At 44.8% G+C, this 15,950-nt stretch overlaps 1 protein-coding gene across 1 annotated transcript in view; it reads left to right on the top strand.

Moving 5' to 3' along the window:
• LOC139230187 (complement C4-A-like) overlaps positions 1-15,950 on the top strand; it is a 186,096-nt gene that overhangs the window by 110,995 nt on the left and 59,151 nt on the right. Inside the window, exons 21-24 of the mRNA XM_070862027.1 lie at positions 7,044-7,253; positions 8,481-8,532; positions 12,561-12,644; positions 14,910-15,113. Of these exons, the coding sequence (XP_070718128.1) occupies positions 7,044-7,253; positions 8,481-8,532; positions 12,561-12,644; positions 14,910-15,113 (550 nt within the window). The remainder of the gene's footprint in view (positions 1-7,043; positions 7,254-8,480; positions 8,533-12,560; positions 12,645-14,909; positions 15,114-15,950) is intronic.

Genomic DNA, 15,950 nt, shown 5'->3' with positions numbered 1-15,950 from the left:
TTTCTGGTTTGACACATCGCATCATCCTCGGGGAGAAATACATTCCCACGGTGGAGATTGGGCTATTTGTCTGTCTCTTGCCCAGCAAATGTCCTTAAAACTCTTGCACCTGGTAAAAGCAGGCGCATAGGCTACTTTTACCAGTGTAAGAGTTTAAAAACGTATCAAAAACATATTAAAATAAAATGTAAAAAAAAAACATATTTATGTTAAAAACCCTGCCAACTCAGATAATTTAATTTTAAACCATAATTAAAACTTTTTTACAAAATCGGCAAAGATTTTTTTTTCACAAGCATTTCAATCAACTTTAATTTCGACAATGTATTTATGTGAGGTGTTTTTTTAATGTTTTATGTGGCATTTGGGAGTGTTTCTCATTCATAGTAATAAGAGTTTCGGACTTATTAACTCCTATTACTATGAATGAGAAAATACTTTACCGTGATTGGGTGTCCAGGCCCACGTGACTCCTTCGGATGTCCCAACGTGAACGCGCTCCGTTGCGCAAAAAGAGGAGGCCTCGAGTCCGGGATCTCTGGCGAGCTTCGACCAAAAGGAAAGTGTGCATCTTATCTCCTATTTTTAGTCGAACGCCCGTGGGAAGAAGAAACCGGGATTTCAGGGCCAATACTCCCAAACAAGCACCAGAATAATAGCAACAGAAGGTGACTCATCAAAACGTATCTTTCTATATCACTCTCTCTCCAATTGTAATGTCCAAATGTGGTTCACACAACTCTATGATCTGGCCTTTGCCGTGGTGACTGGGCAATTACTCCAAGCATTTATTGCTTTTTTAATCAATAAGTTATTAATGATATGGGAGAGGGGGCAGAGGAGATTACTAGAATGGTACCTGGCTTGAGGAACTTCAGTTATGAGGTTAGAGAGCTGGGGTTGTTCTCCTTGGAGTGGAGAAGCGTAATGAGAGATTCGACAGAGGTGTTCAAAATCTTGCAGGGCTTGATCTTTAGTAAAAGATCCTCTCGGAATGAGTGATCACAGTATGGTTGAATTTGTAATACAGATTGAGGGTGAGGAAGTAGTGTCTCAAACGAGCGTACTATGCTTAAACAAAGGGGATTACAGTGGGATGAGGGAAGAGTTGGCTAAAGTAGACTGGGAACACAGACTAAATGGTGGCACAATTGAGGAACAGTGGAGGACTTTTAAGGAGCTCTTTCATAGTGCTCAACAAAAATATATTCCAGTGAAAAAGAAGGGCGGTAAGAGAAGGGATAATCAGCCGTGGATAACCAAGGAAATAAAGGAGAGTATCAAATTAAAAACCAATGCGTATAAGGTGGCCAAGGTTAGTGGGAAACTAGAAGATTGGGAAAATTTTAAATGACAGCAAAGAATGACTAAGAAAGCAATAAAGAAAGGAAAGATAGATTACGAAAGTAAACTTGCGCAAAACATAAAAACAGATTGAAAAAGCTTTTACCGATATATAAAATGGAAGAGAGTGACTAAAGTAAATGTTGGTCCCTTAGAAGATGAGAAGGGGGATTTAATAATGGGAAATGTGGAAATGGCTGAGACCTTAAACAATTATTTTGCTTCGGTCTTCACAGTGGAAGACACAAAAACCATGCCAAAAATTGCTGGTCACGGGAATGTGGGAAGGGAGGAACTTGAGATAATCACTATCACTAGGGGGGTAGTGCTGGACAGGCTAATGGGACTCAAGGTAGACAAGTCCCCTGGTCCTGATGAAATGCATCCCAGGGTATTAAAAGAGATGGCGGAAGTTATAGCAGATGCATTCGTTATAATCTACCAAAATTCTCTGGACTCTGGGGAGGTACCAGCGGATTGGAAAGCAGCTAATGTAATGCCTCTGTTTAAAAAAGGGGGCAGACAAAAGGCAGGTAACTATAGGCCGGTTAGTTTAACATCTGTAGTGGGGAAAATGCTTGAAGCTATCATTAAGGAAGAAATAGCGGGACATCTAGATAGGAATAGTGCAATCAAGCAGACATAGTATGGATTCATGAAGAGGAAATCATGTTAAACTAATTTACTGGAATTCTTTGAGGATATTACGAGCATGGTGGATAGAGGTGTACCGATGGATGTGGTGTATTTAGATTTCCAAAAGGTATTCGATAAGGTGTCACACAAAAGGTTACTGCAGAAGATAAAGGTACGCGGAGTCAGAGGAAATGTATTAGCATGGATCGAGAATTGGCTGGCGAACAGAAAGCAGAGAGATGGGATAAATGGGTCCTTTTCGGGTTGGAAATCGGTGGTTAGTGGTGTGCCACAGGGATCGGTGCTGGGACCACAACTGTTTACAATATACAAAGATGACCTGGAAGAGGGGACAGAGTGTAGTGTAACAAAATTTGCAGATGACACAAAGATTAGTGGGAAAGTGGGTTGTGTAGAGGACATAGAGAGGCTGCAAAGAGACTTAGATAGGTTAAGCGAATTGGCTAAGGTTTGGCAGATGGAATACAATGTCGGAAAATGTGAGGTCATCCACCTGGGGAAAAAAAAACAGTAAAAGGGAATATTATTTTAATGGGGAGAAATTACAATATGCTGTGGTGCAGAGGGACCTGGGGGTCTTTCTGCATGAATCCCAGAAAGTTAGTTTGCAGGTGCAGCAGGTAATCAGGAAGGCGAATGGAATGTTGGCCTTCATTGCAAGAGGGATGGAGTACAAAAGCAGGGAGGTCCTGCTGCAACTATGCAGGGTATTGGTGAGGCTGCACCTGGAGTACTGGAGTACTGCGTGCAGTTCTGGTCACCTTACTTAAGGAAGGATATACTAGCCTTGGAGTGGGTACAGAGACGATTCACTAGGCTGATTCCGGAGATGAGGGGGTTACCTTATGATGATAGATTGAGTAGACTGGGTCTTTACTCGTTGGAGTTCAGAAGGATGAGGGGTGATCTTATAGAAACATTTAAAATCATGAAAGGGATAGACAAGATAGAGGCAGAGAGGTTGATTCCACTGGTCGGGGAGACTAAAACTAGGAGACACAGCCTCAAAATACGGGGGAGCCAATTTAAAACCGAGTTGAGAAGGAATTTCTTCTCCCAGAGAGTTGTGAATCTGTGGAATTCTCCGCCCAAGGAAGCAGTTGAGGCTAGCTTATTGAATGTATTCAAATCACAGATAGATAGATTTTTAACCAATAAGGGAATTAAGGGTTATGGGGAGCGGGCGGGTAAGTGGAGCTGAGTCCACGGCCAGATCAGCCATGACCTTGTTGAATGGCGGAGCAGGCTCGAGGGGCTAGATGGCCTATTCCTGTTCCTAATTCTTATGTTCTTATGTTCTTTGATGGAGTTAATGAGGAGAAACCGTTTCCACTGGCCTGAGTGTCGGTAACCAAATGACGGAGGTTAAAGGTGATTTGTAAAAGAACCAGAGTGGAGATGAGTACATTTTTTTAACACAGTGAATTGTTCTGATCTACATCATCATCATCACAGGCAGTCCCTTGAACGAGGATGACTTGCTTCCATGAGAGTTCACAGATGTTTCAATGAAGGACCCGATGTTCCAGTCCTGAACTCCAGTTGAGGGGGTGGAAGATGCCTGCGTGTGAATTTTTTTAACATGTGGTGACCGTTGCACATCAGCCACCACATGGGCCTGACAGAACTCGGCCTTTATCCAATGGCAAGGATTAACCAGGACGACTGGAGATCTGCTCTGCTGCATGGACTTAGTGTGCACACATATCGCAGTATGGGCTGGTCCGTGCTGCGCCTGGGCCCTCAGCTCGTCTGAGCTCCATACCCTCACTCATCGCACCTCTGCCACGATGTTCCAGAGCCTGGCGCTCCAGCTGTATTTATAGCCCCGACCTGCGGTGGTGTTCTCACACAGGTCGGGGCGGCCCATGATGTTCCAGAGCCTGGCGCTCCAGCTGTATTTATAGCCCCTGCGGTGGTGTTCTCACACAGGTCGGGGCGGCCCATGATGTTCCAGAGCCTGGCGCTCCAGCTCTATAATGCACTGCCTGAAAGGGACGTGGAAGCAGGTTCAATTGTAACTTTCAAAAGAGAGTTGGATAAATATTTGAAAAGAGGAAATGTACAGGGTTATGTGGAAAGAGCAGGGGGATTGGGACTAATTGGACAGCACTTTCATAGAGCCGGCACAGGCACGATGGGCTGAATGGCCTCCTTCTGTGCTGTATCATTCTATGATTCTATATCTGCTTAAATGTACTTTTCACTCATTTCTATTTATGTAATAAATGTTTCTGCTTTACAAATAAGAATGTCGGTTTACCTTATCAATACAATCCCTTTATTTCTAGATTGAAAAGCTTTATCTGATTTATTCTTCAGACCTCATCCTTTGACATTGTGATCAGTTTATTGTTCTTCCTTACATTTGCAATGTATTTTCTTTGCTCGCATAGTGACTGAAATGGAGTAAGATATCTAACTGTGGCCTAAACAGTGCTCTATAAAACATTACATCTTCCACCCTTCAATATGTAGTTCGGGACCTGGAATATTAGGTCCTTCATTGAAAACACCTGTGAACTCACCCCTTTTTGGCATGGAAGCAAGTCATCCTCGACTCGAGGGACCGCCTAAGAGAGAGAGAGAGAGACTATAGTGTAATTTTTGGAAGGAATAAAGATCCTATGGCGCTAATCGAAGTGGAACAGAGCTGTTCCCCCGATTTCCTGGCCAACATTCCACCACCAGAAACAGATAAACTACCAATTTACTGAATTTACAGTAATTCGAAATCAGAACCTACTCATAAGTCTTATAGTAAGGATTCCATTGGATCACCTCACTGGATATCCGCTGGCTATACGTGGCAAAGTAAGGGCTATAGTAAGGGTTCCATTGGATCACCTCACTGGATATCCGCTGGCTATACGTGGCAAAGTAAGGGTTATAGTAAGAGTTCCATTGGATCACCTCACTGGATATCCGCTGGCTATATGTGGCAAAGTAAGTCTTATAGTAAGGGTTCCATTGGATCACCTCACTGGATATCCGCTGGCTATACGTGGCAAAGTAAGGGTTATAGTAAGGGTTCCATTGGATCACCTCACTGGATATCCGCTGGCTATACGTGGCAAAGTAAGGGTTATAGTAAGGGTTCCATTGGATCACCTCACTGGATATCCGCTGGCTATACGTGGCAAAGCTTATGTCAAGTCTTCCTTTGCGGAAGTACTGGCAAAATCACGTTCTGTAAAAGAACATATCCAACATTATCCTGGAAGTTAGGAACAGAGGAAACCGTACACAGTATTACAAAATATTCACAGCACAGAAGCTGTTCATTCGGCCCAACAGGTCTATGCTGGTGTTTATGCTCCACACGAGCCTCCTCTCACCTCGCTTCATCTCACCCTATCAACATAACCCTCTATTCCCTTCTTCCTCAAATACTTGTCTAGACTCCCCTTAAATGCATCTATACTATTCGCTTCAACCACTCCCTGTGGTAGCGAGTTCCACATTCTAACCATTCCCTGGGTAAAGAAGTTTCTCCTGAATTCCCTATTGGATTTACATAATAAGAACATAAGAAATAGGAACAGGAGTAGGCCGTACGGCCATTTGAGCCTGCTCTTCTATTCAATAAGATCATGGCTGATCTGATCATGGACTCAGCTCCACTTCCCTGCCCGCTCCCCATAACCCCTTATCTTTTAAGAAACAGTCTATTTCTGTCTTAAATTTATTCAATGTCCCAGCTTACACGGCTCTTTGAGGCAGCAAATTCCACAGATTTACAACCCTCTGAGAGAAGAAATTTCTCCTCATCTCTGTTTTAAATGGTCAGCCCCTTATTCTAAGATCATGCCCTCTAGTTTTCATCTCCCCCAGCAGTGGAAACATCCTCTCTGTATCCACCTTGTCAAGCCCCCTCATAATCTTATACGTTTCGATAAGATCACCTCTCATTCTTCTGAATTCCAATGTGTCGAGGCCCAACATACTCAACCTTTCCTCATAAGTCAACCCCCTCATCCCTGGAATCAACCTAGTGAACCTTCTCTGAACTGCCTCCACAGCAAGTATATCCTTTTGTAAATATGGCAACCAAAACTGCACGCAGTATTCCAGGTGAGGCCTCACCAATACCCTGTATAACTGTAGCAAGACTTCCCTGCTTTTATACTCCATCCCCTTTGCAATAAAGGCCAAGATATCATTGGCCTTCCTGATCACTTGATGTACCTGCATATTATCCTTTTGCATTTCATGCACATTTGTTATTGACTATATTATATTTTTGGCCCCTAGTTCTGGTCTCCCCCGCAAGTGGAAACATCTTCTCTTCGTCTACCCTATCAAACCTTTTCATAATTTTAAAGACATAAGGTTGTCCCTCAGTCTTCTCTTTTCAACAGAAAAGAGCCTCATCCTGGTCATTCTTTCCTGCTAGGTATAACATAAGAACATAACATAAGAATTAGGAGCAGGAGAAGGCCATTCATCCCCTCAAGCCTGCTCCACCATTCAATAAGACCATGGCTGACCTTCGACCTCAACTCCACCTTCCCGCACTATCCCCATATCCCTTGATTCCCTTAATATCCAAAAATCTATCCATCTGTGTCTTGAATGTACTCGAAGACTGAGCATCCACAGCCCTCTGGTAGAGAGAATTCCAAAGATTCACCACCCTCTGAGTGAAGAAATTTCTCCTCATCTCAGTCCTAAATGGTCGACCCCTTATCCTGAGACTGTGACCCGAGGTTCTGAGGCTGTGACCCCTGGTTCTTGAATCCTCAGCCAGGGGAAACTTCCTCCCAGCATCTGCCCTATCAAGCCGTCATAACCTCTCAGTTCTGGTGTCATTCTCGTAAATCTTTTTTGCACCCTCTCCTTCCTTTATATCCTTTTTATAATATAGAGACCAGACGTGTTCACTTAGTATGCTCAGTTCGGTCTAACCTTCACGAACACATTCTTAATGAGGCTAAATATCGCCCCTGTCCAATTCCAGTCCCGATTTTAATTATCACAATAATCTTGCCCACTCCATGTGGGTGATTTATATTTAAAATTATGTACCTGTGTTTTCCCAGGTCTTTATATACATGAAGAAGGCAGAGGGCTTGTGCAGTCCCGCTACTTCGAAGAAAAATGCAAGAACTGTCCTTATCAAAGCAAATTCTGCTACCCCTGTACAATTTGCTGTTGTCCCGTTGGTCATTGGGAATGTTCCAATCAACGTCATCGCATTCAGTAAAACCAATACATACAGCGATGCTATTTTAAAACAACTGAGAGTTCTGGTGAGTAAAATGTTTGATGTTGATTAGAAACTGCATAATATAGAACCAGTTATATTATTGCACACCTCTAGGTGCGTTAGATGGTTACAATAGGATATCTGAAACGATTGGGGGTGATTTTAAGCAAAGGCGGGAATCTCATAAATTCCAGCATTGCACCCAATCCCGCCAAGCTTAGTATCATCTACAATACTCCTTTGGGAATTCAAAAGGGAATTGGATAAATACTTGAAGGAGAAAAAATTGCAGCGAGATGGGGAAAGAGTGGGGGACGGGACTAACTGGATTGCTCTTTGAAAGAGCAGGCGCAGACTCGATGGGCCGAATGGCCTGTTTCTGTTCATGATTCTATACTTTCTGGGTGAGCTAGCATTATTAATGATATAAATTTGATTAGCAGCCTCTGGTTAAGCCGATAGATTTGCGAGACGACTCTCCCGTGACTTAAAATAAGTGTGAAATGCAGGCCGAGGTTAGTCAGTGTAACCCATGTATGTAACTCCACACTGAATAATGCACTCGTAGGCAATCTGCTTTATTTTATGCAAAGTAAAGTCAAATCTAGTGGACAGGTACACAAATAATAATCAAAAAGGCTGATGGAATGCTCGCCTTTATATCTAGAGGGCTGGAATAGAAAAGGGAGGACGTTTTGCTACAGGTGACCAAAAGCTTGGTCAAAGTAGTAGGTTTTAAGGAGGGCCTTAAAGGAGGAAAGCGAGGTAGAGAGGTGGAGAGGTTTAGGCAGGGAGTTCCAGAGCTTGGGGCCCAGGCAACAGAAGGCACGGCCACCGATGGTTGAGCGATTATAATCAGGGATGCTCAAGAGGATGGAATTAGAGGAGTGCAGACATCTCGGGGGGGGGGGGTGTTGTGGGGGATGGAGGAGATTACAGAGATAGGGAGGGGCGAGGCCATGAAGCAATTTGTAAACAAGGATGAGAATTTTGAAATTTGAGAAGTTAGGAAACACCTTATCACGAAAAGGATGGTAGAAATGTGGCACTCTCTCCCACAAATAGCAATAGATGCTCGCTCAGTGAATAATTTTAAATCTGAGATCAGTAGATATTTATTAGCCAAGGGTTCTGCAGTCAAGGTGGGTGGGATGGAGTTCGGATACAGATCAGACACAATCCCATTGAATGACGGAACAGGCTCAAGTGGCTGAATGGCCTCCTCCTGTTCGTGCGTTCCTAAGTACGTTTTTCTCATTTTATTCGGCAGCCTGAAGGTGTAATAGTGAAGAAGGAATCAAGCTTCTCCATCAATCCTAAAGGTAAGAGAAATTTAATAACTAACGAGAAATAAACATTTATGGCACGGATTCCATCTGGGCGTAGTGGGCGCCAAATTTGCCTCAGGTGAAGCACAGAGTGGGCAGTGACGACTTGGCCTCCTATTATACACTCGCCCGATTGTCCTTTCCGTCACCCCCACCGTTTATATAGCGCCTTTCACAACCTCATCATAGGCAGTCCCTCGGTATCGAGGAAGACTTGCTTCCACTCTTAACATGAGTTCTTAGGTAGCTGAACAGTCCAATACGAGAGCCACAGTCTCTGTCACAGGTGGGACAGATAGTCTTTGAGGGAAGGGGTGGGTGGGACTGGTTTGCCGCACGCTCTTTCCGCTGCCTGCGCTTGTTTTCTGCTTGCTCTTGGCGACGAGACTCGAGGAGCTCAGCGCCCTCCTGGATGTGCTTCCTCCACTTAGGGCGGTCTTTGGCCAGGGACTCCCAGGTGTCGATGGGGTTGTTGCACTTTATCAGGGAGGCTTTGATGGTGTCCTTGTAACGTTTCCACTGCCCACCTTCGGCTCGTTTGGCGTGAAGGAGTTCCAAGTAGAGCGCTTGCTTTGGGAGTCTCGTGTCTGGCATGCGGACTATGTTGCCTGCCCAGCGGAGCTGATCAAGTGTGGTCAGTGCTTCAATGCTGGGGATGTTGGCCTGGTCGAGGACGCTAACGTTGCTGCGTCTGTCCTCCCAGGGGATTTGTAGGATCTTGCGGAGACATCGTTGGTGGTATTTCTCCAGCGACTTGAGGTGCCTACTGTACATGGTCCATGTTTCTGAGTCATACAGGAGGGCGGGTATTACAACAGTCCTGTAGACTATGAGCTTGTTGACAGTTTTGAGGGACTGGTCTTCAAACATTCTTTTCCTCAGGCGGCCAAAGACTGCACTGGAGATGGTGTTGGATCTCGTCGTCAATGCCTGCTCTTGTTGATAACACCGGATTTCTCAAAGCACTTTACAGCCAATGAAGTACTTTTTGAAGTGTAGTCACTGTTGTAATGTGGGAAACGCAACAGCCAATTTGCGCACAGCAAACTCCCACAAACAGCAATGTGATAACGAGCAGATAATCTGTTTATATGTTTGTTGATTGAGGGATAAATATTGGTCACAGCACCAGGGATAACTTCCCTGCTCTTTTTTGAAATAGTGTTGGGGGTCTTTTATGTCCACCTGAGAGGGCAGACGGGGCCTCAGTTTAACGTCTCATCTGAAAGATGGCACCTCTGACAGTGCAGTGTTCCCTCAGCACTGCAGTGAGAGTGTCAGCCTAGATTGGGAGTTGAACCCACAACTTTCTGACTCCGAGGCAAGTGTGCTGCCCACTGAGCCACAGCTGACACAGTAGAAAAGCAAATCAAATGACAATATCTAGGTCAGATAACCTGACCAAAGCTTCCAGTGTAACAGCGTGGATATTTTGTAGGCTGCCTGCGAATTCCCTCTGAGGGCAATGCTGAATGATGTGCTCCAGGGTCTGATTAGGAGCTCCACAGTCACATGATGGGGATGCTTTAATCTTCCATTTATAGCGAACGTGGCAGCATGTACCATGACCAGTTCTGAGGCGGTCGATGGTTGTCCACTGTTTGCGAGGAAGGTTTGATCCTTCAGGTTTTACTGAGGTGTCCTCTATAAGGAATCCATTCTGTCTCTCGCAGTTCTTCCAAGCATTTCTCCATCGGTCATGAAGGCTGAGAGGGGATCGCTGAAGGGCTTCTAGATTTGAGATGAGTTAGTGGTAGGTTATTCAAGTCGGCCTGGATCGGCATGTCTTCACTGGTGTAGCGGTTGTATTCTCTGGGGACTGCATATTCAAGATATAGGTGTGGTGGTGCGATGTTTACAAACACGGGCAGCCAAGGTATTGCTGTCTGCATTCCAGAGTACTTAAGGAAGTGGCCCTAGAAATAGTGGATGTATTGCTGATCATTTTCCAACAGTCTATCGACTCTGGATCAGTTCCTATGGACTGAAGGGTAGCTAATGTAACACCACTTTTTAAAAAAGGAGGGAGAGAGAAAACGTGTAATTATAGACCGGTTCGCCTGATATCAGTTGTGGGGAAAATGTTGGAATCAATTATTAAAGATGAAATAGCAGCACATTTGGAAAGCAGTGACAGGATCGGTCCAAGTCAGCGTGGATTTATGAAAGGACCATGCTTGACAAATCTGGAATTTTTTGAGGATGTAACTAATAGAGTGGACAAGAGAGAACCAGTGGATGTGGTGTATTTGGACTTTCAAAAGGCTTTTGACAAGGTCCCACACAAGAGATTCGTGTGCAAAATTAAAGCACATGGTACTGGGGGTAATGTATTGACGTGGATAGAGAACTGGTTGGCAGATAGGAAGCAAAGAGTTGGAATAAACGGGTCCTTCTCAGAATGGCAGGCAGTGACTAGTGGGGTGCCGCAGGGCTCAGTGCTGGGACCCCAGCTATTTACAATATACATCAGTGATTTAGATGAAGGAATTGAAAATAATATCTCCAAGTTTGCAGACGACGCTAAACTGGGTGGCAGTGTGAGCTATGAGGAGGATGCTAAGAGGCTGCAGGGTGACTTGGACAGGTTAGGTGAGTGGGCAAATGCATGGCAGATGCAGCATAATGTAGATAAATGTGAGATTATCCACTTTGGTGGCAAAAACACGAAGGCCATTATCTGAATGGTGGCAGATTAGGAAAAGGGGAGGTGCAACGAGACCTGGGTGTCATGGTACATCAGTCATTGAAAGTTGGCATGCAGGTACAACAGGCGGTGAAGAAGGAAAATGCCATGTTAATAGCTAGGGGATTTGAGTATAGGAACAGGGAGGTCTTAATGCAGTTGGTGAGGCCTCACCTGGAATATTGTGTTCAGTTTTGGTCTCCTAATCTGAGGAAGGACATTCTTGCTATTCAAGGAGTGCAGCGAAGGTTGACCAGACTGATTCCCAGGATGGTGGGACTGGCGTATGAGGAGAGATTGGATCGACTGGGCCTGTATTCACTGGAGTTTAGAAGAATGAGAGGTGATCTTATAGAAACATATAAAATTCTGACGGGACTGGACAGGTTAGATGCAGGAGGAATGTTCCCGATGTTGGGGAAGTCCAGAACCAGGGGTTACAGTCTAAGGATAAGGTGTAGGCCATTTAGGACCGAGATGAGGAGAAACTTCTTCACTCAGAGAGTTGTTAACCTCTGGAATTCTCTACCGCAGAGAGTTTGTTATATTCAAGAGGGAGTTAGATATGGCCCTGACGGCTAAAGGGATGGAGAGAAAGCAGGAAAAGAGTACTGAGGTGAATGACCAGCCATGATCATATTGAATAGTAGTGCAGGCTTGAAGGGCCGAATGGCCTACTTCTGCACCTACTTTCTATGTTTCTAAAGCATAACGGTGATAATCCTCAGAGTGGAGTTCAGCTGGGCACCTGTGATTCAAGCCCAGTTCAAACTGGTTGTGGAGAAATAATTGATATTCGCTAGCTGTAAAGGAAGGAAGGAAGAACTTGCATTTCTATAGCACCTTTCACAACCTCAGGAAATCCCAAAGTGTTTCACAGGCAATGGGAAGCTTTTGAAGTGCAGTCACTGTTGTCATTTGCAGCAACTAATCTGTGCCCAGCAAGCTCCCACAAACATCAATGTGACATTGACCAGACAATGACTAGGCGTTTATGCTCCACACCAGCCTCCTCCAATCCCTCTTCGCCTCGCCCTATCAGCAGGTAAATGGAAGGGAAAATCAGGCAGACTGTAAATTGGCCAGCCAATCAGACAAAGTTACAATAACCCCCAGTAACTGAAAGTAAATGGGGAGCAGAGTTTTTTAAAATTCCAAATAACCTCATCTTCACTGGCCTGATGTGTACGCTTTTGAGATGTGTACAAAAAGAGTAGTTTGAGGCCGGGAATAGAGTGGGCCTGTGTAAGTGGCCGCTCCATCCAACTCCTGTGTTGGTAATATCACTTTATTCACTCCACATAGTCAGGATCAAATGTCTCTGTTTGTTTTCCAGCAAGAAGTGTCTATGAAATACACGAAGGTGAACCTTCCAACTTGGTCCCCGACGCTGACAATTATTTATACGTCCGTGCCAGAGGTGAATATGAATTGCACTCTTGTGCGTTTTATCGCTTGTCCATTAGTGATTGGGGAGAGGGGACGTGGTGGGTCATTGATTGAACTTCTAGAAAACGTTTAACTGAATCCTTTGTAACTGATTGAATATATATGTAGATGTGGGCAATTTTATCCTTACTCTCTGGGTGTGAATCCCTCTGGATCCAGTTTGTCTTTCTTTATTAATTCATGGGATGTGAGAATCGCTGGCATTTCCAGCATTTATGGTCCATCCCTAATTGCCCTTAACTGAATGGCTTACTTGACCATTTCAGAGGGGCAGTTAAGAGTCAACCACATTGCTGTGGGTCTGGAGTCACATATAGGCCAGACATTAGTGAGCCAGATCGATTTTTACAACTATCCAATAGTTTTATGGTCACCATTACTGTTACTAGCCTTTTATTCCAGATTTTTTATTTATTAACGGAACTTAAATTCCCCCAATTGTCGTGGTGGGATCACGTCCCCAGATCATTCACCGAGGTCGCTGGATTACTAGACCGGTAACATTACCACTGTGCTACCGTACCCTATAATGCAGTGTTACACTGCAGCTGATTATTCATCTCGATTGACTTTAATTTCTGTTGGGTGAGGGTATTAAGGGTTTACAGATCCAAGGCGGGTGGATGGAGTTGAGATACTGATCAGCCATGATCTCATTGAATGGAGGAACAGACTCGAGGGGCTGAATGGCCTCCTCCTGCTCCTAATGGAGAGTAAAATCAGGGCGGTGTGTAAAACCGGTGTTGCACCCATACTGTCGGTTCCCCGACGGGAGGGTTGGGTTAAAATTGCCCCCAGTATTTCTGGGAAAAATGGTCTTTTTGAAAATGTATTAGTTCCTGGGATGCGGGCATCGCTGACAAGGCCGGCATTTATTGCCCATCCCTAATTGCCCTTGAGAAGGTGGTGGTGCGCTTCTTTCTTGAACCACTGGAGTCCATGTGGTGACATTTTGGCACCAAGTGCCTCGCCAGGCCATTTCAGAGGGCAGTTAAGAGTCAGACACATTGCTGTGGGTCTGGAGTCACATATAGGCCAGACTGGGTAAGGATGGCAGATTGATTTCCTTCCTGAAAAGACATTAGTGCACCAGATGGGTTTTTACAACAACCCAGTAGTTTCATGGTCACCATTACTGACACAAACATTTATTATTCCATATTTATTGAATTAACTGAATTCAAATTCCCCAGCTGCTGTGGTGGGATTTGATCTCATGTCTTAACATCATTAGTGCAGACCTCCGGATTACAAGTCCAGCAACATAACCACTTTGCTACCATACCCCCTTGGATTTATGTAGCACTTTTAACCACCTCAGATTGTCCCAAAGCCCTTTACTTTCTTGAAGTGTAGTCACTGTTGTCATGCAGGAAATGCGACAGCCAATTTACCCACAACAAGCTGCCACAAACAGCAATGACTAAATAATCTGTATTCTTTAGTGATATTGGTTGAGGAATAAATATTGGCCCACCACACTGGGGAGAACTCCTCTGCTCCTCAAAATAGTGCCATAGGAACTTTTACGTCCATCTAAAAGGGCAGACGGGGCTTTGGTTCAATATCTTATCCCGAAAGACGGCCGCTTTGACAGTGCAGCACTCCCTCAGTACTGCCCCTCCCACAGTGCAGCGCTCTCTCAGTACTGCCCCTCCGACAGTGCAGCGCTCCCTCAGTACTGCCCCTCCCACAGTGTAGCACTCCCTCAGTACTGCCCCTCCGACAGTGCAGCGCTCCTTGAGTACTGCCCCTCCGACAGTGCAGCACTCCCTCAGTACTGTCCCTCCGACAGTGCAGCACTCCCTCAGTACTGCCTCTCCGACAGTGCAAAGCTCCCTCAGTACTGCCCCTCCGACAGTGCAGCACTCCCTCAGTACTGTACTGCGAGTCTCAGCCTGGATTTTCTCCTCAAGTCTATGGAATGGGACTTGCATTGACGACCTTCTGAATCAGAGGCGAGAGTGCTGCTCACTGAGCCACGTCTGACACCATAATGTCTGAAATGTTTGCAGTTCTGAAAGAAAGAAAGAAAGACTTGGATTTATATAGCGCCTTTGACGACCACCAGATGTCTCAAAGCGCTTTACGGCCAATGAAGTCGGATGAAAGGGTTGAACTATGCTGATAATTATTTTTACTCAAAGTATTTTGCGATGGGTATTGGAATTGAAGTGCCCTTTGACATTCCGCCACTGGTGTCTTTTTCGATCTTTGTGGCCCCCTGCTGATTTAGGGACGATAATGGGGGAGGCGGTGGAGAACTCGTTAACTGCCGATGGAATCGACGAGCTGATCAAGGTGCCGACAGGGTGTGCGGAACAAACTGCCATGCACATGGCCCCAACAGTCTTCGCCGTCGAGTATCTCGACCAGAGTGATCAGTGGATATCGCTGAAAGCGGAGCGCAAGGACGAGGCCATGCTTCACATCGAAACAGGTGCTGAACTTTCCGTCGGAATAACACAGACTCAACCAGCAGTTCAACTTAGCGAACAGGCCAAGTGGGCCATTTGGTTTCACTTCTCCCTCTTTGTAACATCTGGTGATTTTCAAATTGATGCAGAATGTCACCTACAGACAATTAGGCACCATTACTGCCAGTTGGTATCAATGCACGACAGTCTGAATCGTAGGATCGTAGAATGATGCAGCACTAATTTATTTGCTTCATGGGTTCTTTGCTTAAGAATTCATGTGATTAAGGACTAGTTGGTTTATTAACAAAGGTTTAACAATCACACTACACATTACCAGTTCATCCACCAGGCTCACAACTGCATATCTCATCGTGGATGACCTGGACTCAACTGGCTGGGGTTTTATTGAGTCTTGTGAACATCACGTGACTGGCTAAGCCACTCGCAATGCAACAGCTCTACTAGTATTTTGGTTAACAGATAAAGCCGAGTGCCCCCTTGTTAAAGGGACACTAGAACCCACAAATTAACAAATAAAACCTTAAATGGAACTTTAACCAATCAGCAACAGCTCTACAACTATTTTGTAAAACAAAAGATCAAGTGCCCCCTTATTAAAGGGGCACTAAAACTGATAAATTAAACAAATATACTTTTTAATAAAAATGGTTCAAATTAAAATTTGGCTGCCGGTCCCAATTTCCAGTCCCTCCGGAGCCCACCTCTCGTGGAAGACTGCGAGCGTACCGGTGGAGCGATAGCTCTACAACTCTTTTTGATTGGAGAAAAAATAAACATTAACTCAAGTGCCCCTGATCTGGGGGACACTCCAAACATTTTCAAACAAATGCCCTTTT

This window comes from Pristiophorus japonicus, chromosome 19, assembly GCF_044704955.1.
Source record: "Pristiophorus japonicus isolate sPriJap1 chromosome 19, sPriJap1.hap1, whole genome shotgun sequence".
Lineage (NCBI taxonomy): Eukaryota > Metazoa > Chordata > Chondrichthyes > Pristiophoridae > Pristiophorus > Pristiophorus japonicus.
This window is presented reverse-complemented; position numbering and strand designations above follow the sequence as displayed.